This window comes from Rana temporaria, chromosome 5 (assembly GCF_905171775.1).
Source record: "Rana temporaria chromosome 5, aRanTem1.1, whole genome shotgun sequence".
Classification (NCBI taxonomy): Eukaryota; Metazoa; Chordata; class Amphibia; order Anura; family Ranidae; genus Rana; species Rana temporaria.
Window position 1 is genome coordinate 417,634,316 of NC_053493.1, and position 25,662 is coordinate 417,659,977.

At 46.9% G+C, this 25,662-nt stretch overlaps 1 protein-coding gene across 1 annotated transcript in view; it reads left to right on the forward strand.

The window, feature by feature from the left end:
- ARHGAP39 (Rho GTPase activating protein 39) overlaps positions 1-10,692 on the forward strand; it is a 175,782-nt gene extending 165,090 nt beyond the window's left edge. The window contains exons 8-9 of the mRNA XM_040354714.1: positions 5,495-5,664; positions 9,835-10,692. Of these exons, the coding sequence (XP_040210648.1) occupies positions 5,495-5,664; positions 9,835-10,029 (365 nt within the window). The 3' untranslated portion in view covers positions 10,030-10,692. The remainder of the gene's footprint in view (positions 1-5,494; positions 5,665-9,834) is intronic.
- Positions 10,693-25,662: the final 14,970 nt, after the last annotated feature.

Here is a 25,662-nt window from a genome sequence, read left to right on the forward strand (position 1 = left end):
AGGAGGTCCTGATTCCTCTATATAGATCTTTATATCACTAGAGGGATCACCAGCAGGAGGAAGGGGGTCCTGATCCCTCTATATAGATCTTTATGTCACTGGAGGGATCACCAGCAGGAGGAAGGGGGTCCTGATCCCTCTATATAGATCTTTATGTCACTAGAGGGATCACCAGCAGGAGGAAGGAGGTCCTGATTTCTCTATACAGATCTTTATATCACTAGAGGGGTCACCAGCAGGAGGAAGGAGGTCCTGATTCTTCTATATAGATCTTTATATCACTAGAGGGGTCACCAGCAGGAGGAAGGAGGTCCTGATTCTTCTAGATAGATCTTTATATCACTAGAGGGGTCACCAGGAGGAAGGAGGTCCTGATCCTCTATATAGATCTTTATATCACTAGAGGGGTCACCAGCAGGAGGAAGGGGGTCCTGATCCCTCTATATAGATCTTTATGTCACTGGAGGGATCACCAGCAGGAGGAAGGAGGTCCTGATTCCTCTATATAGATCTTTATATCACTAGAAGGATCACCAGGAGGAAGGAGGTCCTGATCCTCTATATAGATCTTTATATCACTAGAGGGGTCACCAGCAGGAGGAAGGAGGTCCTGATTCCTCTATATAGGTCTTTATATCACTAGAGGGATCATCAGCAGGAGGAAGGAGGTCCCTATTCCTCTATAGAGATCTTTATATCTCTAGAGGGGTCACCAGCAGGAGGAAGGAGGTCCTGATTCCTCTATATAGATCTTTATATCACTAGAGGGGTCACCAGCAGGAGGAAGGAGGTCCTGATTCCTCTATATAGATCTTTATATCACTAGAGGGGTCACCAGCAGGAGGAAGGGGGTCCTGATTCCTCTATATAGATCTATATATCACTAGAGGGGTCACCAGCAGGAGGAAGGTGGTCCTCCTTCTATGTTTGGGCTGAACATAAATCTACTATACTCAAACAAGGTTAAAAAAATAAAAAAACAGGCAGACCCAACAAATCACTTGGTCTTTTCCTGCCACCACTCTTCTACGTTTCTATAAGACTCTGCGAGGAGACTGGACAGGGCCATTGCCGGACAATCAGTGACAGAGGACAGGAAGACAGCTTTGTGACCTGCAGGTGGCTCCCAATTAGAGGACGGACATCCGCGCTTTGTACCAGTGCCAGGCGTGGAGAATGTGCTTCTGCAGAGACGGACTAATGCGAACAGATGGCGTTCAGTGAGAGTGGAGCACAGACCAGAGGATTGTGTCTGCGGCTTTCTCAAATTGTAATTGAATTGTGACCTTTCTAGATTAGAGGATCTTCCAGAGAGTTCTCCATCTTACTGAGACCAGGGGCCGGTAAATTCTTTCAGAACCTTTAACCAAGCAACCAATATTAAAAATAACTGTTTATCCACATAATAAAATGTGGGAGACTGTTGGGCCCTGCAGGAGCTGAAGGACACTGTTAGAGGTTGAAGGCACAATGAGGGCTCTGAAGGAGTCTGGGGCTTTGTAGGGGCATTGTGGGAAACTGTAGGACTCTGCAGGGGCTGGGGGTCACTGTTGGAGGTTGAGGGCACAATGGGGGAATTGGAGGTTCATCAGGAGGCTGAGGCTTTGTAGGGGCAGTGTGGGAAACTATAGGAACCTGCAGGGTCTGGGGTTTACTGTTAAAAGTTGAGGGCATAATGGGGGAAATTGAGGATCTTCAAGAGGCTGGGGCTTTGTAGGTGAATTGAGAGAGACTGTAGGACCCTGCAGGGGCTGGGAATCACTGTTGGAGTTTGCATTGGGGGAGACTGAAGGGCCCTGCAGGGGCTGAAGGACACTGTTGGAGGTTGAAGGCACAATGGGGAAACTGGAGGCTCTGCAGGAGGCTGGGGCTTTATAGGGGCATTGTGTGAGACTGTAAGACTCTGCAGGGGCCCGGGGGTCGCTGTTGGAGGTTGAGGACACAATGGGGGAAATGGAGGTTCTTCAGGAGGCTGGGGCTTTGTAGGGGCATTGTGGGAAACTATAGGAACCTGCAGGGTCTGGGGTTCACTGTTGAAGGTTGGGGGCATAATGTGGGAAATTGAGGATTTGCAGGAGGCTGGGGCTTTGTAGGGGAATTGTGAGAGACTGTAGGACCCTGCAGGGGCTGGGAATCACTGTTGGAGGTTGTATTGTGGGAGACTGTTGGGCCCTGCAGGGGCTGAATGACACTGTTGGAGGTTGAAGGCATAATGGGGAAACTGGAGACTCTAAAGGAGTCTGGGGCTTTGTAGGGGCATTGTGGAAGGCTGTAGGGCTCTGCAGGGGCTGGGGGTCACTGTTGGAGGTTGAGGGCACAGTGGGGAAAATGGAGGTTCTCCAGGAGGCTGGGGATTTGTAGGGGCATTGTGGGAAACTATAGGAACCTTCAAGGGCTGGGGTTCACTGTTGGAGGTTGAGGACACAATGGGAAAAATGGAGGTGCTGCAGGAGGCTGGGGCTTTGTAGGGACATTGTGGGAGACTGTAGGACTCTGCTGGGGCTGGGGGTCACTGTTGGAGGTTGAGGTCACAATGGGGGAATTTGAGGTTCTCCGGGAGGTTGGGGCTTTGTAGGAGCATTGTGGAATACAATAGGAACCTGCAGGGGCTGGGGAGTTCACTGTTAAAGGTTGAGGGCATAATGGGGGAAATTGAGGATCTGCAGGAGGCTGGGGCTTTGTAGGGGAATTATGAGAGACTGTAGGACCCTGCATGGGCTGGGAATCACTGTTGGAGGTTGCATTGTGGGAGACTGTTGGACCCTGCAGGGGCTGAATGACACTGTTGGAAGTTGAAGGCACAATGGGGAAACTGGAGGCTCTAAAGGAGTCTGGGGCTTTATAGGGGCATTGTGGGAGACTGTAGGACTCTGCAGGGGCTGGGGTCACTGTTGGAGGTTGAGGACACAACGGGGGAAATGGAGGTTCTTCAGGAGGTGCAAAAACAATAAGGATATGGACAGCCGCACTCCAGTAACTTGAAAAAAGACGTGCCCTTTATTGGGTACAGGAAAAAATGCACTACAGGTATCAGCACACAGTGGGATAAACAGCTACCTCTTACCTCTTACCAATGGAGGTTCTTCAGGAGGCTGGGGCTTTGTAGGGGCATTGTGGGAAACTATAGGAACCTTCAAGGGCTGGGGTTCACTGTTGGAGGTTGAGGACACAATGGGAAAAATGGAGGTGCTGCAGGAGGCTGGGGCTTTGTAGGGACATTGTGGGAGACTGTAGGACTCTGCTGGGGCTCACTGTTGGAGGTTGAGGTCACAATGGGGGAATTGGAGGTTCTCCGGGAGGTTGGGGCTTTGTAGGAGCATTGTGGAATACAATAGGAACTGCAGGAGGCTGGGGGGAATTATGAGAGACTGTAGGACCCTGCATGGGCTGGGAATCACTGTTGGAGGTTGCATTGTGGGAGACTGAATGACACTGTTGGAAGTTGAAGGCACAATGGGGAAACTGGAGGCTCTAAAGGAGTCTGGGGCTTTGTAGGGGCAATGTGGGAGACTGTAGGACTCTGCAGGGGCTGGGGGTCACTGTTGGAGGTTGAGGACACAATGGGGAAAATGAAGGCTCTGCAGGAGGCTGGGGCTTTGTACGGGTATTGTGGGAGACTGTAGGATCCTGCAGGGGCTGGGGGTCACTGTTGGAGGTTGCATTGTGGGAAAGTGTAGGGGCTGAAGGACACTGTTGGAGGTTGAGGGCACAATGGTGGAACTGGAGGCTCTGCAGGAAGCTGGGGCATTTTGAGAGGGAATTTTTGGAAACTGTAGGACCCTGCAGGCGTTGGGGGGGTCCCTGTTAGAGGTTGAGGGCACAATGGGGGAAATGAAGGCTCTGCAGGAAGCTGGGGTTTTGTAGGGGTATTGTGGAAGACTGTAGGACCCTGTGTCTCTGTATGAAGGTGGCCATCTTTGTAGAGGAGCAGAGCTTTCCTTCCTTATGTCAGAGTTGCCCATAGATGACTAGTGATGGCTGGTGGAGTACAGATAGAGGTGAAGGAAGCATAGATCCACAGAATAGATGAAGCAGAAGCAAGGAGATCCTTGTACTGTGGGCGCTCAGGTACAGCTTCCTCTCCAGCAAGGAGAACAGCCAGCGGAACAATAGTGACATCACCAAATCTCTCTCCAAACATGGTGATGATTCTCTAAGATGCTCTTTTTATACCCAATCATGTGACTGACCTGTTACCAATAAACCTAATTAGTTGCAAAATGTTTCTTCCAGCTCTTCCTTGTTAGTACCACTTACTTTACCAGCTTGTTGTTGCCTTGTCCCAACTTTTTTGAGAAGTGTTGCTGCCATCAAATTTAAAACATTTTCTTAAAATGGTCCATTTTCTCAGTTTTGATATATTTTCTATTACCTATTGTGAATACAATCTGGGTTTATGAGATTTGCAAATCGTTGCATTCTTTTTTTTTTTTTGTATGTAAAATTTACACAGCACCCCAACTTCTTTGGAATTGGGGTTGTAAAGAAGTCAGCATGCAAGCCGGACCCTTATAGAGAAACCGAGGTGCACTTATATTAGCTCAGCAGGGAAACAATTTCTTTTTTTCTTCTATAAAAAGACAAAATCTTGCCAAGCAGACGCGTATGAGCGGAATGCGGCACTGATTGATCAGCTGTAGTCAGAAACAGGAAGGAGGGATGTGTGGAGGAACACTGCCACCTGGAGGCCAATCCTGGTATGGAGTGAAGACTCCGGAGTACACAGGGCCAGGTTTTAGTGCATACACACATAGGGCTAGATTCAGATAGAGATACGACGGCGTATCTCCTGATACACCGTCGTATCTCTGACTTAGGCCGGTCGTATCTATGCGCCTGATTCATAGAATTAGTTACGCATAGATATGCCTAAGATCCGACAGGTGTAACTGTGTCACACCGTCGGATTTTAACTGCAATTAAAAAATGGCTGCTGGGGGCGTTCTCGCTGATTTACGCTGAGAAATATGTAAATCGTCAAAGGACGTCAAAGCGTCACTTTTGACGCTATTTTGGGACCGTTCACATTTATACAGCGATCAGTGCTAATCACAGGGAGCGGTAGATCACTGTCCTGTCACTAGGCAGAACAGGGAAATGCCTTGTTTACACTGACATCTCCCCGTTCTGCCACTCCGTGACACAATCGCGGGACATCGAGTCCGCGGGTCCCACTGGCATGGTCACGGAGCTCGCAGCAGGGGCGCGCTCCCGAACGGCAGCCATCCCTTTGCGCAGCCGTGCCATTCTGCTGACATAAAAATCTGCAGGCAGCGGTCGGCAAGTGGTTAAGCAGAACTCCCAACTTTCAGGAACAGCTTGGTGTGCTCCGGAAATGTTTCCCCCGGTGTATGGTGTAATCAGCTTGTACTATTTGTAATGCGTGTTCTGCCTTCTATACCCCCCCCCCCCCCCCAGGGGTCACATTGCAGTACCAGGGTGTAATAGGATGATATTTGTATGTGTGGAGTGACTTCTCTTCTCTCCCCCGCAGCCTCCTTATTGAAGCTCTGGTACCGGGAGCTGGAGGAGCCGCTCATCCCGCATGAATTCTATGAACAATGCATCACTCACTACGAGAACCCCGAGGCGGCCATTGAAGTCGTCCATTCACTTCCTAAACTCAACAAGATGGTGCTGTGCTACCTCATCCGCTTCCTACAGGTAGGTGTTCTATGGTATGTCTTCCCTCCTACACTCAGTGCCTCATCCGCTTCCTACAGGTAGGTGTTCTATGGTATGTCTTCCCTCCTACACTCAGTGCCTCATCCGCTTCCTACAGGTAGGTGTTCTATGGTATGTCTTCCCTCCTACACTCAGTGCCTCATCCGCTTCCTACAGGTAGGTGTTCTATGGTATGTCTTCCCTCTTACACTCAGTGCCTCATCCGCTTCCTACAGGTAGGTGTTCTATGGTATGTCTTCCCTCCTACACTCAGTGCCTCATCCGTCTCCTACAGGTAGGTGTTCTATGGTATGTCTTCCCTCTTACACTCAGTGCCTCATCCGTCTCCTACAGGTAGGTGTTCTATGGTATGTCTTCCCTCCTACACTCAGTGCCTCATCCGCTTCCTACAGGTAGGTGTTCTATGGTATGTCTTCCCTCCTACACTCAGTGCCTCATCCGCTTCCTACAGGTAGGTGTTCTATGGTATGTCTTCCCTCTTACACTCAGTGCCTCATCCGCTTCCTACAGGTAGGTGTTCTATGGTATGTCTTCCCTCCTACACTCAGTGCCTCATCCGCTTCCTACAGGTAGGTGTTCTATGGTATGTCTTCCCTCCTACACTCAGTGCCTCATCCGCTTCCTACAGGTAGGTGTTCTATGGTATGTCTTCCCTCCTACACTCAGTGCCTCATCCGCTTCCTACAGGTAGGTGTTCTATGGTATGTCTTCCCTCCTACACTCAGTGCCTCATCCGCTTCCTACAGGTAGGTGTTCTATGGTATGTCTTCCCTCCTACACTCAGTGCCTCATCCGCTTCCTACAGGTAGGTGTTCTATGGTATGTCTTCCCTCTTACACTCAGTGCCTCATCCGCTTCCTACAGGTAGGTGTTCTATGGTATGTCGTCCCTCCTACACTCAGTGCCTCATCCTGTCCCTCCGCGTGCCCCCACCTCCCCCGCCGCACGATCGCGGCGGGCCCGCGACGGCCGGTAATTGAGGCCGCGGCCTTAGGCCCAGATTCACAACGGAGATACGACGGCGTATCTCCAGATACGCCATTGTATCTCTGCGTTGCGCCGTCGTATCTATGCGACTGATTCTTAGAATCAGTTACGCATAGATATCCATTAGATCCGACAGCCGTAAATCTCTTACGCCGTCGGATCTTAACTGCATTTTTTTGTTGACCGCTAGGTGGCGCTTCCGTCGAATTCCGCGTTGAGTATGCAAATTAGCTAGATACGCAAATTCCCGAACATACGAGCGGCCGACGCAGTAAAGTTACAACGTTTACGTTAGGCTTTTCCCGGCGTAAAGTTGCCCCTGGGTCTATGAAGCGCAGCCCATGTTAAGTATGGCCGTCGTTCCTGCGTCGAAATTTGAAAAAGTTACGTCGTTTGCGTAAGTCGTCCGTGAATGGGGCTGGACGGCATTTACGTTCACGTCGAAACCAATGACGTCCTTGCGACGTCATTTGAAGCAATGCACACTGGGATATTTTACGGACGGAGCATGCGCAGTTCGTTCGGCGCGGGGACGCGCTTAATTTTAATGATACACGCCCCCTACCCGCCGAATTTGAATTCCGCCGGGTGATTTACGCTATGCCGCCGCAACTTACGGAGCAAGTGCTTTGAGAATACAGCACTTGCCCATGTAAGTTGCGGAGGCGTAACGTAAATCAGATACGTTACGCCCGCACAAAATTGCGCGGCTGTATGTGAATCTGCCTCATAGGCCGCAAAGCCGCGGCCTCAATTTCCGGCGGGCGCCAGGTCACAATTTCTTGTCGAGCCCTGTTCTTTGGTATGTCCTTCCTCCTACACTCAGTGCCTCATCCGCTTCCTACAGGTACAGCCGTGGCCAAAGGTTTTGAAACAAATATTAATTTCCACAATGTCTGCTGCTTCAGCGTTTTTAGATCTTTTTGTCAGATGTTACCATAGTATACTGAAGTATAATTACAAGCATTTCATAAGTGTCAAAGGCTTTTACTGACAATTACCGTATATACTCGAGTATAAGCCGACCTGAATATAAGCCGAGGCACCTAATTTTACCACAAAAAAATGGGAAAATTTATTGACTCGAGTATAAGCCTAGGGTGTCCATCTGCATGCCTCACTGTGCCTCACTTTGTCCATGTGCATGCCTCACGGTGTCCATGCCTCACGGTGCCCATGCCTCACTTTGCCTCACTGTGTCCATGACTAGACTGACGTTTTAACATGGGAGTCTATGGGAGGGGTGCCCGGCTTTGAAAAATCGGTGCTCCCCAGCCGTAGGTCCTCCAGACAACAAACTTTTCCCACTTGTAGAGGAGAAATGGGGCAACATGTGTGCCAAGTTCTGGGTCCAGGGGACCTACGACCGGCCAGTACCGGGTCACCGGAGAAATTACCGTTTAACATGGGAGTCTATAGAAGGGGTGCCCGGGTTTGATAAATCGGTGCTCACCGGCCGTAGGTCCCCCGGACAACAAACACTTGTAGAGCAAGAGTGGAGCTACATGTGTGCCAAGTTTGGGGTTCAGGGGACCTAAGGCCGGCCGGTACCGGGTCCCCAAATTCTGGGAGATTAGGTGCAAAAAGGTGACTCGGGTATAAGCAGAGGGGGGCATTTTCAGCACAAAAAAATGTGCTGAAAAACTCGGCTTATACTCGAGTATATACGGTACATCATGGGTGTGCCAGGTGTGCCTGGGCACACCCTAATCATCCTGTGTGGCGCAGATTGCACCAAAACATACTGCGTTAAACGTGCACTAATGCACAGAAAAATACAGCATTAAATGGCACATAACACACTGAAATATACAACGTTAAACATGCAGTAATGCACAGAAATATACTGCGTTAAACATGCAGTAACGCACTAAAATATACGGCTTTAAACGTGCACTAATGCACAGAAATATACTGCGTTAAACGTGCAGTAACACACTGAAATATACTGCGTTAAACATGCAGTAATGCACAGAAATATACTGCGTTAAACATGCAGTAACACACTGAAATATACTGCGTTAAACATGCAGTAATGCACAGAAATATACTGCGTTAAACGTGCAGTAACGCACAGAAATAGACCCCTGATATTTCACCAAAGCTCCCTAATGTGGCTACTAAAATAAAAAAAATAAAAATAAAAACTTCTGACACTGTTCACTGCTCTGCTGACACCATCAGCATACTGTATATACACATGCAGACACATGTAAATATGTTTGAGCTTAGGGGTGCACACCTTAATGCAATAGGCTGCACACACCTATGCAGTACATGAAGTTTATGCAAAGAGTCAATATTTGCAGTGTTGACCCTTCTTTTTCAAGACCTCTGCAATTCTCCCTGGCATGCTGTCAATCAACTTCTGGGCCGCATCCTGACTGGTGGCAGCCCATTCTTCCAGAATCAATGCTTGAAATTTGTCAGAATTTGTGGGTGGGTTTTTTGTTCACTCGCCTCTTGAGGATTGACCACAAACTCTCAATGGAATTAAGGTCCAGGGAGTTTCCTGGGCATGGACCCAAAATTTTACTACTCACAAACGCTAAAACAGACAAGACTCATCAAAGTGAGAGAGTTGTTCTGTCCTCTCCGTGTGCTCCTAGGCCTGGAAGGACATCACCTAGATCCAATTGGTTTATGCATTTTGAGGGTAGTACCCTCATAGGAAAGAGGGTCCTACCCTCGAAACTGATAAGCCAGTTGGATCTAAGTGATGTCCTCCTAAGTCTAGGCGCACACAGAGTGGACAGAAAGATAAGGCACATCAAAGTGAGAGTTGTTCTGTCCTCTCCACATGCTCCTAGACTTGGGAGGACATCACCTAGATCCAACTGGCTTACGTGTTTCGAGGGTAATATCCTCTTCCTCAGAGCTCTGAGGTAGAGGGCACTACACTTGAAATGCGTAAGCCAGTTGGATCTAGGTGACGTTCTCCCAAGCCTAGGAGCATGTGGAGAGGACAGAACAACTCACTTTAATGAGCCTTGCCTGTTTTATCGTGTGTGAGTGGATAAAAGTTTATTTTTACACTAATTGGTTACTGGGGCCCATGTACTATTCTGTTGCGCGTCTCTTTCTTGTGTTTCTCCAGACTCATTGATGAGCCTGGTTTTGTCATGTGACTGACGATCTTTTAACTGTCCACCTCCCTTCCAGGTATTTGTACAGCCAGCCAACGTGGCCATCACGAAGATGGACGTCAGTAACCTAGCCATGGTCATGGCACCCAACTGTCTGCGCTGCCAGTCGGACGACCCCCGTATCATCTTTGAGAACACCAGAAAGGAGATGTCCTTTATCCGGGTCTTAATCCAGCAGCTGGACACCAGCTTCATGGAGGCAATGCTATAGCAGATGAAAACCGGAACAGAGCTTTGACTTTTACATCTCATTGTGAGAGGAGAGGTCTCCACCCACCGCCCTGCCTTCTCATCCTTACACGCCCCCGCAGAGCCAAACCCACTCATCTCCTGTGGCAATAAGGACCTGACACACCTCCGCCTCGGACCAAAGTACAGCATGAGAACTGCAAGGCATGATGGGAGTGCTGGACACTGTGGCCCCAGGGTTTAACGTATATATGTACATTCTCGATAATGGTGACTATTTAACACTGTGGTGCATACTATGTGTCTGCTCTTCAAGGAGGCATATTCCGTAGTGCAGATCTGGTCCCTGCTGAGGTGGGCTCATGAAATAAGCGGTCACATCCCTTTGGGTGATATATCGTGTCATAGCATGCATGGCGGTGAGCAAAGACCAGATCAGTTTGGACGTTGACAAGCTGCAGGGTGCATTTCATGACTTCAGGCTGTTTTCGTTCATGCCAACACACAGGGCATGCTCGTTAGGGGGCCTCAGGTGCAAAAAATGTTGCATAAAGGTTGGGGAGAGGTTGGATGTTGGACAATCTGTCCATATTCTGTGCAAACAATTGCGATTTTGATTTATATCTGTGTGGAATTTGGTAAAAGTTATTACTGAATATCTGAGGAATAACATGGCATTACCTGATCTATGAGGGAAAATTGATTGACAGCGAGGACCTGTCATGTGTCAACACCTGACCTGCAACATTCTTTGCTCTTTGCGGCCAGATGTGATCATAGTTCATCCTAGCATTCTATTTCTTTCCTACAGCTCCTCTGAATTTGTATTTATTTATTTATAATCAGATGTGTGCATGTAGGTGGGACATTCATGTAAGAGAGGATCTGGGGCCAGATTCACGTATCTGGCCGTATCTTTGTGCGGGCTTAGCGTATCCTATTTACGCTACGCCTCCGCAACTTGGACAGGCAAGTGCAGTATTCACAAAGCACCTGCTCCGTAAGTTGCGGCGACGTAGCGTAAATTGGCTGGCGTAAGCCCCGCCCAATTCAAAATAGGCTGGTAGGGGGCATGTTGTATGTAAATGAATCGTGACCCCACGTAAATGACGCGCCTAACGAACGGCGCATGCTCAGTATCACGTCGAATTTACTCCATAAGATACGCCAGGCCCAATGCCTGTGACGTGAACGTAACCTACGCACAGCCCCATTCACGTACGACTTACGTAAACGGCGTAAAAAGATACGCTTGCCGACGTCCATACTTTGCATTGGCTGCGCCTCATATAGCAGGGGTAACTTTACGCCGGACGTAAGCCTAACGTAAACGGCGTAGCGGGCGCAAGTACGTTCGTGAATCGGCGTATCAACCTAATTTACATATTTGACGCGTAAATCTACGGAAGCGCCCCTTGAGGCCAGCGTAAATATGCACCCAAGATACGACGGCGTAGGAGACTTACGCCGCTCGTATCTTGGCCAAATCTATGCGTAACTGATTCTAAGAATCAGGCGCATAGATACGACGGCTCACATTTGGACTTACGACGCCATCGTAAGTCCACTGTGAATCTGGCCCCACCGTCTGCAGCCCAGGCAGGGACTGCGTTATGACTACGTATGGTGTTCCAGGAACTGAGATAGGCAACACAGTGGTGGATCAATATTATTTCTGATTAACTTGCATTGCTGTGGGCGGCTCCCAACACAAACAGTATGACGGAGGGGTCAGTCTAACCATCACTCGTGTCTCGGTTGATGTTAATTGTTTTTCTAACGTGTTTTGGGAAGGATACAGTTCTGGAGCAGAACCCTCAGATATAATATTGCTGCTAAAAATTTTTACGGTTTTCCTCAAATTTTTAACAGACGTGGAAAACTGTGATATTGCACTGAAGGGTAAAAAAAGTAGATGTAAAGCCCAAGAAGGCAAAATGTGAGGGAAACTCCATCTTTTATGCCACGTACCCACGATGGAAAATTCCGACAAGAAAACCGCTGATTTTTTTCCGACGGAACATCGGCTCAAACTTTTGTTGCGCACACACCAAATCCCGACCGTCAAGAACGTGGTGACGTACAAAACTACAAGCCGTGAAAAATGAAGTTCAATGATTCTGAGCATGCGTGTTTTTTAGTCCGTCAGAATCTCATCCAGACGAATGGATTTTTTTTGTCGGAAAATTTGAGAACCAAATTTTGTCTTGACGGAAATTCCGACAGAAAAAGTCAGGCCTCGTACACACGACCGAGTTTCTCGGCAAAAATCAGCAAGAAACTTGCTGGGATTTTTTTTTTGCCGAGGAAACCGGTCGTGTGTACATTTTTCGACGAGGAAACTGTCGAGGATCCCGTCGAGCCAAAAAGAGAGCATGTCTTCTTTTTCCTCGACGGGAATGGAGAAACTTGCCTTGTTGAGTTCCTCGACAGCCTAACGAGGAACTCGACGAGCAAAACGTTGTGTTTCGCCCGTCGAGTTCCTCGGTCGTGTGTACGAGGCTTTAGATGGAGCCTACACACGGTCGGAATTTCCGATCGTGTGTACGCAGCATTACCTTCCTGAACAGTGACAGATTATGGATGGATGAGGGTGGAGTAAATTGTCTACAGCAAATAAAGGCATGCAAACCGGAGGGTTCTGCCCCTTGTTATGGCAGATCCCCAATGGGTTGTCTCCATATCCCGTTCATAACCAGACTGTGGAAGTCACCATTACTGGTATTGTTGGGGACCAGTATGATTTGTAGGAAACAGCTGAAAGAAAATCAGAAGAATTTTATCATATTTTTTTAAAAACAGCAAATCCAAAATACACCAGCGATCTCCAACTAAGGGGATTCTTGCTGCTGTTTATGTGCAATTAAAACATGGAGGTCAAGGTACTCATGTCATCTGATACATCAAGTCCATTTTTTTCTACTTTGATTTCAGATCAGTAATGCAGGGAGTCGTGGTTAATTTTATATTCTTTAATTCAGAGATCCAGTCCCATACCTTCATCACTTGGTTCCCATACCCCTGTCATTTGGTTTCCATACACCTATCACTTGGTTCCCATACCCCTATCATTTGGTTGCCATACCCCTATCATTTGGTTTCCATACACCTATAACTTGGTTCCCATACCCCTATCACTTGGTTCCCATACCCCTGTCAGTTGGTTCCCATACCCCTATCACTTGGTTCCCATACCCCTATCATTTGGTTTCCATACACCTATCACTTGGTTCCCATACCCCTATCACTTGGTTCCCATACCCCTGTCAGTTGGTTCCCATACCCCTATCACTTGGTTCCCATACCCCTAGTATTTGGTTCCCATACCCCTGTCAGTTGGTTCCCATACCCCTGTCAGTTGGTTCCCATACCCCTATCACTTGGTTCCCATACCCCTATCACTTGGTTCCCATACCCCTGTCAGTTGGTTCCCATACCCCTGTCAGTTGGTTCCCATACCCCTATCATTTGGTTCCCATACCCCTATCACTTGGTTCCCATACCCCTGTCAGTTGGTTTCCATACCCCTATCACTTGGTTCCCATACCCCTATCACTTGGTTCCCATACCCCTGTCATTTGGTTCCCATACCCCTATCACTTGGTTCCCATACCCCTGTCAGTTGGTTCCCATACCCCTGTCAGTTGGTTCCCATACCCCTATCATTTGGTTCCCATACCCCTATCACTTGGTTCCCATACCCCTGTCAGTTGGTTATCATACCCCTATCACTTGGTTCCCATACCCTTATCACTTGGTTCCCATACCCCTGTCAGTTGGTTCCCATACCCCTATCACTTGGTTCCCATACCCCTGTCATTTGGTTCCCATACCCCTATCACTTGGTTCCCATACCCCTGTCATTTGGTTCCCATACACCTATCACTTGGTTCCCATACCCCTGTCAGTTGGTTCCCATACCCCTATCATTTGGTTCCCATACCCCTGTCAGTTGGTTCCCATACCCCTATAATTTGGTTCCCATACCCCTATCACTTGGTTCCCATACCCCTGTCAGTTGGTTTCCATACCCCTATCACTTGGTTCCCATACCCCTATCACTTGGTTCCCATACCCCTGTCAGTTGGTTCCCATAACCCTATAATTTGGTTCCCATACCCCTGTCAGTTGGTTCCCATACCCCTGTCAGTTGGTTCCCATACCCCTGTCAGTTGGTTCCCATACCCCTGTCAGTTGGTTTCCATACCCCTGTCACTTGGTTCCCATACCCCTGTCACTTGGTTCCCATACCCCTATCACTTGGTTCCCATACCCCTGTCATTTGGTTCCCAAACCCCTATCACTTGGTTCCCATCCCCCTGTCATTTGGTTCCCATACTCCTATCATTTGGTTCCCTTACTCCACCTCATTTGATTCCCATATCCCCATCATTTGGTTTACATGCACCCATCATTTGTTCCCTATACCCCCATCATTTTATTCCCACACCCTATTAAGGGCTTTCCACGCTTCCATTATTGAGTTTTTCGTACCCCCATAATTTGGTTCCCTTATCCCCATCACTCGGTACCCTACCCCCATCATTTGGTTTTTCTACTCCCATCCCCCCATGATTTTGTTCACATACCTCCATCATTTGATTCACATATCCCCATCAATTGGTCCCCCCTATCGTTATCATTTGATTGCCACACCCTTATCCTTGGGTTCTCATGCATACCCCCAACACTTGTCAACATACGCACAGAATAACCAAGCTCAACTCACCAACCAATCAGCAACCAACCAAATTCACCTGTCTAACAGTGCGTTAAAAAACAGGGGTTTAGTTGCACGCATTTGCAAATACATGCGTAAGCTGCAGGCCCCGCGTCAAGGCTCCCTGTGTACTGCAGTCCTAACTCTAAAATGTAAAGTCTCCTCAATGGAAGCACATGTATGCTGATGGATATGCCCATGATTTTGTTCACATACCTCCATCATTTGGTTCACATATCCCCATCAATTGGTTCCTGTTATTTTTATCATTTGATTGCCACACCCTCATCCTTGGGTTCTCATACATACCCCCAACACTTGGTTTCCTTGCCCTCATGATTTGGTTACCATGCCCTCATCATATTCCCATATCCCCATCATTTGGTTGACAGGCACCCATCATTTGTTCCTCATACCCCCATCATGCCTCCAACATTTAGTGCCCACATCCCCATCATTGGGTTCTCACACCCACATCATTTGGTTCCCTTACCATCCCCATTATTTGGTACCCTACCCCCATTATTTGGTTCTTATATTGGTTTCCTTGCCCCCCATGATTTGGTTACCACGCCCTCATCATTTGCCTATCATTTAGTTCCCACAAACCCATCATATTCCCATACCCCGTCATTTGGTTCCTTCACTCCATTATTTTGTTCTTATATCCCAATCAGGTGGTTTTCATACCTCCATAATTTGGCTCCCATGCTCCATCATTAGGCTCCCATACGTCTTAATTTGCTTACTGTACCCTTATCCTTTGGTTCCCATGCCACAATCATGTGGTTCGCCTTCCCTGATCATTTGTTCTCCATATAACTTGATTTCCACAACCCCATCAACTAGTTTGCATACCTCTATCATTTGGTTCCCACACCCTCATCATTTGGTTACCACACCCACATCATTTTATTCCCACACCTCTATCAACTAGTTCCCATACCCCTATCATTTGCTTCTCATAACCCTATAGATTGGTCCCCACACCCCTTCATTTGGTTCCCGTACTCCTAGAATCTGGTTCCAAACCCTCATCATTTGGTCTTCATAAACCTTTATTTGGTTTCTTAATCTAATCACTTGATTTCCATACTTTTTTGTTAACATACCCCCCTTGGTTGGTTCCCATGCGCCAATCAGTTTGTTTCTATACCCCCCATCATTTGGCTACCTCGCCCCATAATCCAGTCATGTGATTCCTGTACCCTCACCATTTCACTTTCAAGCCTCCATCCTTTGGTTCCTATACCATCATCATTTGATCTTCATACCACCATCATTTGAGCTTTATACCACCATCATTTGATCTTCATACCACCATCATTTGATCTTTATACCATCATCACTTGATCTTCATACCACCATCATCTGATCTTTATACCATCATCACTTGATCTTCATACCACCATCATTTGATCTTTATACCACCATCATTTGATCTTCATACCACCATCATTTGATCTTCATACCACCATCATTTGAGCTTTATACCACCATCATTTGATCTTCATACCACCATCATTTGATCTTTATACCATCATCACTTGATCTTCCTACCACCATCATTTGATCTTCATACCACCATCATTTGATCTTCATACCACCATCATTTGATCTTTATACCACCATCATTTGATCTTCATACCACCATTATTTGATCTTCATACCACCATCATTTGATCTTTATACCCCCATCATTTGATCTTCATACCACTATCATTTTATCTTTATACCACCATCATTTGATCTTCATACCACCATCATTTTATCTTCATACCACCATCATTTGGCTCCCATGCCCCATCGTTTGATTGCCTTGCCCCATTAAGAACCTTCATGCACTTTATTAATGAATAGTAATACAAGAAAGATTACTTGGAAAGGCATTCGGCCAATCACATGTGAAGACAATTAGGTTTCTGGGGGTCTTCAGTATACAGTGTAACATTGACCCACATGTTGCAATGATGATTACAAGAAATCATTTTTTTTGGCAGTTTTAGAAAATCCTAGCTGGTTGAATATTTAAATGAAAAAGTGATTGCCTGCCAGTAATATACTGTATCTTACGTTGTTTAAGAAAACAGAGTGTTCCCTTACGTGTTTTAGAGCTATCTGATCATTTTTACCTTCCTAAGGTTCTCTAAGGCCCCGTACACACGTCCGAGAAACTCGACGAGCAAAACACATCATTTTTCTCGTCGAGTTTCCCGTTCGGCTGTCAAAAAACTCGTCGAGCCAAATTTCCCCATTGCCCAACGAGGAAATAGAGAACATGCTCTCTATTTGGCTCGATGAGTTTCCCAACGGGTTTCTCGGCGAAAAGTGTACACGCGACCGGTTTTCTCGGCAGAATACATCTCCCATCGAGTTTCTTGCTGGATTCTGCCGAGAAAACCGGTCGTGTATATGGGGCCTGAGGGTTAGGAAGAATTTTAGAGGAATCTGAATATCTTTCTAAATGCTTTTCTGCGGCTCTGTGAATCCTTTAGAAGCGGCAGTTGGCCAGCGTTAGAGCCGGAACACGAGGCCGGTGTGTTCAAAGGTAAGTGTAATGTCATCTCATAGCAGACTGATATCAGATGACACTTGGCTGTCACTTCTTTGCCGCTGAAGATTTTCCCTGTAGCGGCATCGGGTTATTGAGATGTTTTTTGGTATTTTCTGGAGTTTTACAGCAAAATGAGTTTATGGTGACATTTACCAGGAGCACTGTCTGAAATCTGCCAACCTGAACTCTATACTGTTGTGAGGTGACCTCGACAAGCTGTGATATTTAGAACAAAAGAATTGAAGCTTCTGATTTTCTTTTCCTTTAGTCATTTGAGGATTTAAAATGGAATCACTGTATGTGTTTTCTGACTGTGTACAATGACTGGTTCCTTGAGGAATCCAGGTGTTGTGCTCTGTGTTCTCTACCCTCATTGGTTTGGTTTATGGGCAGAAAGCTTAGGTGGACATTGTCTTCTACTAGCAATTCTGATAGATGGCTAAAAAAACCTAACCCCTTCCTGGCATACCACTATCATTTGATTCCTATACCTACATCATTTGTTCCCACACCCGATCATTTGGTTCACCATTTGGTTCCCATGCCCCCATTATTTGGTTTCTATACCCCTATCCTGTGATTCCCATAACCCTATCAATTGGTTTATATACCCCTATAATTTGGTTTCCATGCCCCTATCATTCAGGTTCTATACCTCCATCATTTGGTTCCCATGACCCCATCGTTTGGTTCCTATACCCCTATCATTTGGTTCCCATGTCCCCATCATTTGGTTCCCATTGCCCCTATCATTTGATTCCTATACCCCTATCATGTGGTTCCCATAACCCTATCATTTGGTTCCTATACCCCCATTATTTGGTTCCCATGCCCCCATCATTTGGTTCTTATACCCCCATAATTTGGTTCCCTTGACCCCATCATTTGGTTTCTATACCCCCATCATTTGGTTCCCATGACCCCATCATTTGGTTTCTTTACCCCCATCATTTGGTTCCTATACCCCTATCATTTGGTTCCCATGTCTCCATCATTTGGTTCCTATACCCCCATCATTTGGTTTCTTTACCCCCATCATTTGGTTCCTATACCTCTATCATTTGGTTCCCATGTCTCCATCATTTGGTTCCTTTACCTCCATCATTTGGTTCCTATACCCCTATCATTTGGTTCCCATGTCTCCACCATTTGGTTCCAATACCCCCATCATTTGGTTCTCTTGACCCCATCATTTGGTTCCCTTGACCCCATCATTTGGTTCCTATACCCCTATCATTTGGTTCCCATGTCTCCATCATTTGATTCCTATACCCCTATCATGTGGTTCCCATAACCCTATCATTTGGTTCCTATACCCCCATTATTTGGTTCCTATGCCCCCATCATTTGGTTCTTATACCCCCATAATTTGGTTCCCTTGACCCCATCATTTGGTTTCTATACCCCCATCATTTGGTTCCCATGACCCCATCATTTGGTTTCTTTACCCCCATCATTTGGTTCCTATACCCCTATCATTTGGTTCCCATGTCTCCATCATTTGGTACCTTTACCTCCATCATTTGGTTCCTATACCCCTATCATTTGGTTCCCATGTCTCCATCATTTGGTTCCTATACCCCCATCATTTGGTTCCCTTGGCCCCGATCATTTGGTTCCCATGACCCCATCATTTGGTTTCTTTACCCCAATCATCTGGTTTCTCAACTCCAGTCCTCAAGGTGCCCCAAACAGTTCATGTTTTCATGCTTTCCATTATTTTTCACAGGTGATTTGATCAGTTTCACTGCCTTAATAATTACCACAGCTGTTTCATCTGAGGGAAATCCTAAAAATATGACCTGTTGGGGCGCCTGGAGGACTAGAGTTGAGAAACACTGCCATAACCCTATCGTTTTTTTCTTTCCTATTCCCCTATAATTTTGTTTTTATGCCCCCATAATTTGGTTCCCATACCTCTATTTTTAGGTTTCCATGCCCCCATCATTTGGTTCCTATACCTCTATTATTTGGTTTCCATGCCCCCATCATTTGGTTCCCATACCTCTATTTGGTTTCCATGCCCCCATCATTTGGTTCCTATACCTCTATTATTTCGTTTCCATGCCCCCATCATTTGTTTCCCATACCTCCTATTATTTGGTTTCCATGCCCCCATCATTTGGTTCCCATACCTCTAGTATTTGGTTTCCATGCCCCCATCATTTGGTTCCTATACCCCATCATTTGGTTCCCATACCTCCTATTATTTGGTTTCCATGCCCCCATCATTTGGCTCCCATACCTCTATTATTTGGTTTCCATGCCCCCATCATTTGGTTCCCATACCTCTAATATTTGGTTTCCTTGCCCCCATCATTTGGTTCCCATACCTCTAATATTTGGTTTCCATGCCCCCATCATTTGGTTCCTATACCCCATCATTTGGTTCCTATTCCTCCTATTATTTGGTTTCCATGCCCCCATCATTTGGTTCCCATACCTCTATTATTTAGTTTCCATGTCCCCATCATTTGGTTCCTATACCTCTATGATTTGATTTCCATGCCCCCGTTGTTTGGTTCCTATACCTCTATCATTTGGTTTCTATGTCCCCATCTTTTTGTTCCCACACCCTCACAATTTGGTTGCCACACCCCATCATTTGACTCCTATGCCCCCCATCAATTGGTCCTCATACCCCCATTGTTTGGTTGCCACACCCCAGGGAGTACAGATGCTAACTGTAGAAAACCTTTATGCACTTTGGCCATGAGGTTTCATTAGAGCGTGGATGGTAGTAAAGATTAAGTCAGAGGCTTTTATATGTCAAAGAGACAGTCGATCCCTCTATGTTTCAGTGTTACTGTTTGTATATCTTTACAAAAAAAATCTGTTTATTAATCAAAGCAGATTCGCTAAGTCCCCTCAGTGTTTTCAATTTCTACTTTTTAGAATTATTGACTGTTTAGAGGTTTTTAGTATACCGCTAAACATTTGCCAGCAGGATGGACCATCTTGTCACACTGCAGGCTCTGGGGGGGGGCGCCGCGGCCAGCCGCTGGTATTAATCCAAGAGATGTAATAATGTATTATTTATGTATATAGAGATACAGAGACCGTGAGTCTCATATTAATACATATTTATTTATTTTCCGGATAATTCTAATCCATTATGTACATTCGAGGTAGGGGACTCTGTGCTTGCTGGAGGGGGTTGTATATTATAGCTGTGTAATAAATATGTGACATGGGACCCCCCCCCCCATGGATGTCAGTCTCCCTTTTGGCTGTGAGACGGCCGCGCGGTATCGTGCTGCCACGGCAGCGTGGTGTCACGCTGCCACGGCGCGTGTGCACACACCGTGACTTATTGTATACGGATAATTGCATGTTGTGTTTATACCCGGGTTTGTGTCTGTAGATATGTTATTTATAAATTACAAACGGCGGACTGTAGGGTCAAAAATCACTTAAGAGCGGACCAGATCCTTTGTGCATAGCGAGGGACATTGGGGAGAACTGACAATGACATACGTTGGGAGAGATTAGAGTAAGAGTCCTGTGCACTGTTTCCCCCTTGTGGGGGTTAAAGCGGGAGTTCACCCATTTATAAAATTTTTCCCCTTTTCCCCTTAGATTCCTGCTCGTTCGGTCTAGGGGAATCGGCTATTTGTATTAAAATATGATCCGTACTTACCCGTTTACGAGATGCATCCTCTCCGTCGCTTCCGGGTATGGGTCTTCGGGAGCGGGCGTTCCTTCTTGATTGACAGTCTTCCGAGAGGCTTCCGACGGTCGCATCCATCGCGTCACTCGTAGCCGAAAGAAGCCGAACGTCGGTGCGGCTCTATACTGCGCCTGCGCACCGACGTTCGGCTTCTTTCGGAAAATCGTGACGCGATGGATGCGACCGTCGGAAGCCTCTCGGAAGACTGTCAATCAAGAAGGAACGCCCATTCCCGCAGCCCATACCCGGAAGCGACGGAGAGGATGCGTCTCGTAAACGGGTAAGTACTGCACATATTTTAAAACAAATAGCCGATTCCCCTAGAGAAAACGAGCAGGAATCTAAGGGGAAAAAGTGCCCTCTAAGGGTGAACCACCGCTTTAAATTGACTTTTTACTCCTGCTCCCTCTAGTGGCATGTAGATGAAGATGTCGTGAAAAATATTAAATATATTGTAAAATAATTCCTCGGGCACTCAACCCTCGTAGCCAAGATCTAATGACAAGAGGGTCACTGGATGTGTATACACAGCTGCCTTTAGGCGCCTATACGGCCTTTAATGATTAGGCTATAAAGAGGCCGAAGGGAGGAGAGTGAAGAGGAACTGGCTTATTGTTGGGGCAAAACAATAGTTATCAGACAAGGTTCCAGCCAGACTAGGAGACTTCTGATGTCTGTGGGTATAAATAATGTGGCCCAGATTCACAAAGCACTCACGCCGACGTATAACAAGTTACGCCGACGTAAGTGCAAATGTGCGCCGTCGTATCTGCCGCGCCAGACCCACAAACAGATATGCGCCTAAAACCAGGCTGCACCCCGCCGACGTAGCTTGCTTACGTCTGCGTAGGGTGGGCGCACATTTAGGCTGGGTGCATGGTGCCGCTCCCATTGATTAGCCATTCAAACATGCAAGTGAGGGGAAATACGGCGATTCACGAACCTGCGTGCGCCCGACGCGAGGTGCGTGTAAGTTGTACGTCGGCGTAAAGTTATTCCCTATAAAGGAGGTGCAACCCAGCAGCAGACATGCAAAGGTCTGCACCAGGGATCACAAGCCGGCGTATTTTACGTTGGACGTGTGTCTGGCTGGGCGTAGGTTACGTTCACGCCGTACGCAGTGATCCGGCATAGTTTAGGCAGTTGTTGAATGAATGAATGAATGAATGACTGGGCCTCTGGGTGCTTTTTCCAGCCAGAGTCTGCTTGGCTGGTGCGGTCATTTTACCCCGTAGGATCTCGACGCGCTTGTTCCGACGTGGTTGTGAGCAGGCGCAGGGGGATACGTCCACGCCACGACGCATGCGCAGTTCGTGATACGTATCTGGCGCTCAGACCATCATTTGCATGGGGTCACGCCTCATTTGCATGGGTCACGCCCACTTCCACCTACGCCGGCATACGCCTTCGAATCCCACGCCACGCTGGCGCAGCGTTGGGAGCACTGGCTTGCTGAATGCATTGCTTGCCTCTCTGCGCTGCATTGGCGTAGCGTACGTTGGTTACTCTACGGCGGCGTAATGTGCGCCCACACTCTGTGAATCTGGGCCTGTGTGTCCTGGGTCAGATAATACCCAATCTAACTATAAAACGGGGGTGAGGTTGTATGAAACTATTACCGGAAGAGCTCCAATAAATCGTAATATTGGTGCACCTGTTTTGTTGCATTTGCCGCCGCTCAAAGTAGAGGTGAAAGCATATCCTCTGTGTCCCATAGCATAGGGTGCAGGTATGTCCTGATACCAATCCAGAGGACTGGTAAAGAGGAAACGATCGCTGCTACTTCCAACCAGCCCAGGTGAATAAAGCAGCCTCGACCTACGTCTCCACCAAAACCACACACACACCCTGATGCGTTTTGCCCCTTCCACTAGGGCTTTGTCTTAAGGTCAGATCTGTGCAGGTCAACATAATGTTCTCTGCTACAGTCAGTGGGATTGTACAATGTATGTGTGTGCGGTGATCTTACAGACATTTTTATACCATCACCATCAGACTGCTGTGTATGACATAATAAGACTGTATTGTGTGTGGCCAAGCTTTTGGCATCTCAGGCTGCCAATTGGAATCTTTCCATAGGTGTATCTCCAGGTATGGTGTGGCCTTCGGAATTCCTAGTGACTGTATCCAGACAAATACGTCAAGCTGAATATTAAGGCCCATACACACGATCAGACTTTCCGACAACAGCGGTCCCCGACGGACGTGTTTTATTGGACAATCCGACCATCTGTACGCTCCATCGGTGTCGGAATTTTCATGGACAAATGTGCGCTTTGCATGCTCTCAAACTTTACGACAACGAATGTGTTACCTTGGATCATCTGATCGTGCGTACACAAGTCCATCGGACTAAAATCCACAGTACGAGCACGCATGCTCCGAACCGATGCTAAACATCAGACAACAATAGCAGAAGTTGCCCAAAGATTAGCGGTAAAGAGCTGAAAAACCATATGGTTTGGTGAATGTTGGCTGAAAATGTTATGACCGTGTGTATGCAGAACAAGTTCACGGCCCTTCGGACCAAAATCCATGGAAAAGTCCGATGGAAGTCCGATCGTGTGTATGAGGCTTAAGAGACATCACACTCCTGACAACCCGAGTATTATATTAAGCCCAAAAGCAACCTAAAACAGGCCATACATGGTCGAATTTTCTTTTCAAAAATCAGAAAGTTCATTTTTTTGTGATCCGATGATGCCACCATTGATTTTCGAAATTCGGCCGAGCAAACCTTCATGTTGCCGGGAAAATTATTTTCTCTCCGGGAATATTCGTTTCTCTCCGGGAATATTCTTTTCTTGCACATGCGCATTTTTTTTTCTATTACATTTCTCGCACGATTCCTCCCATCATTGATCAGAAAATCGTTTGTTTTTCAAAAAATGTCCAACATGTCGGATTTCTCAAATTCGTGTGCCGTACGAAAATCGGCTGTTGCTACAGCCCACTAACGGTGCCAAATTCGTACGAAAATTCTTTGATACGATTTTCAAAAGAAAATTCTCTCAAGATTCGAACCGTGCATGGCCGCCTTTAGCCTGGGCTGCTCCCAAAACACCCAGTCTGACGAGTTTCGTCCTGCCCACAGGGCTTTGTCATACCTCTATATACCGTATTTATCGCGGTATAGCGCGCTCCCGCGTATACCGCGCACCCCTAAAGTGACCCCCAATCCTGTGGAAAAAAAGTTATTTTTGTACTTACAGTTTTGGTGTCTTGTGCGGCGTCCATCGGTCCATCGGCGGCCTCGTCGGGTCCGGCGTCCTTCTGCGGCTTCAGGTGTCCTCTTCGGCGGGTCTGGCATCCTTCTGCTGGTTCGGGTGTCCTTCTGCGGCTTCGGGTGTCCTTCTGCGGCGGGTCCGGTGTCCTCTTCGGCGGGTCCGGTGTTCTCTTCGGCGGGTCCGGCGTCCTTCTGCGGCGTCCTCGCATCCTCCCTGCTCGTTTCCCGCGCCGAGTTTTGAATACTGCGCCAGCATATACCGAGCGCAGTACACTCGGGCAGGCTCGGCAACTGTCGCGCTCACATCCTGTACGTCCAGGACGTGACCGCGGAAGAAGCCGAGACTGGCCGACTATACCCGAGTGTACTGCGCTCGGTATATGTCGGCGCAGTATTCAAAACTCGGCGCGGGTATCGGCTTTAAATCGCGCACCCACGATTTTGCCCTGATTTTCAGGGAAAAAAAGTGCGCAATATATGCCGATAAATACGGTACTTCTTCTATTCAGCTTTACACAGTGAGCTTGGATGAGCATCTTAGATGCCGACACCTAGGGGATCACCAGACTTGTAGCCTTGGCTCTTGGAGCAGCGCTCTGTGTTGTCTAACGGGCACAGACAAAGTTGTCAGTTTTTAAGATATTACATGCAGTTGATAGGTGCACTATGACTATGAGGTTGGACAAGGAGGCTGCTTTATTACTGGTACATTACCCAAAATTCCAAGGGGCAGCAGAAGCTTCGAACTCTGGGTAGTCAAACCTTCTTTTTTTTTACTATTGGAGGAAGTAAAGCTGACCACACACCAGTAGAATTTCTCCTTTCATTTCTTTAATAGCAAATGAGGTCAAATTGACAATCATTCTCGGCCGTATTGACGGGCAGAATTGGAAAAATTGAAATGAAATTCTAACTGTGAATGTGGTTTTCATTTGGGGAAAATCTGACTTATTGTGTATCCTGAATATGTTATTCTAAACATTAGCACGGCAATCAAAATTTCTTAAGGTTTCCGTTTGAAATTCGGCAAGTCCATGTTAATGCAATTAAAGTCCAACGATTTTCTCGAATTTCCATACAAGCACCTAAATTCTACGGGTGTATGGCCAGTTTAGGACATATTTTACGTTTTGTCCTTCAAAACCATGTATATAGGATTTTTATCCTTTCTCTGTAATAATCGAATAGCAAAAACATTTAAGGGGACCATTTCTACATTTTTAATACAAAATACCCTTTCTAGCGTCTGCACCTATTTATTAAGCTGCTCTGAGCCATTTCTCTCTTCATTATTCCCTATTTTGCCAATAATAAATATACTGTATTTATTGGCGTATAACACTCACTTTTTTACCCTAAAAATAGAGGGCAAACTGTGCCTACGTGTTATACGCAGGGGGCTATGGAAAAAAAATTTGCCAAAATTTTCCTCTTAAAGTTAGGGTGCGTGTTATACACCTGTGCGTGTTATACGCCGATAAAAAT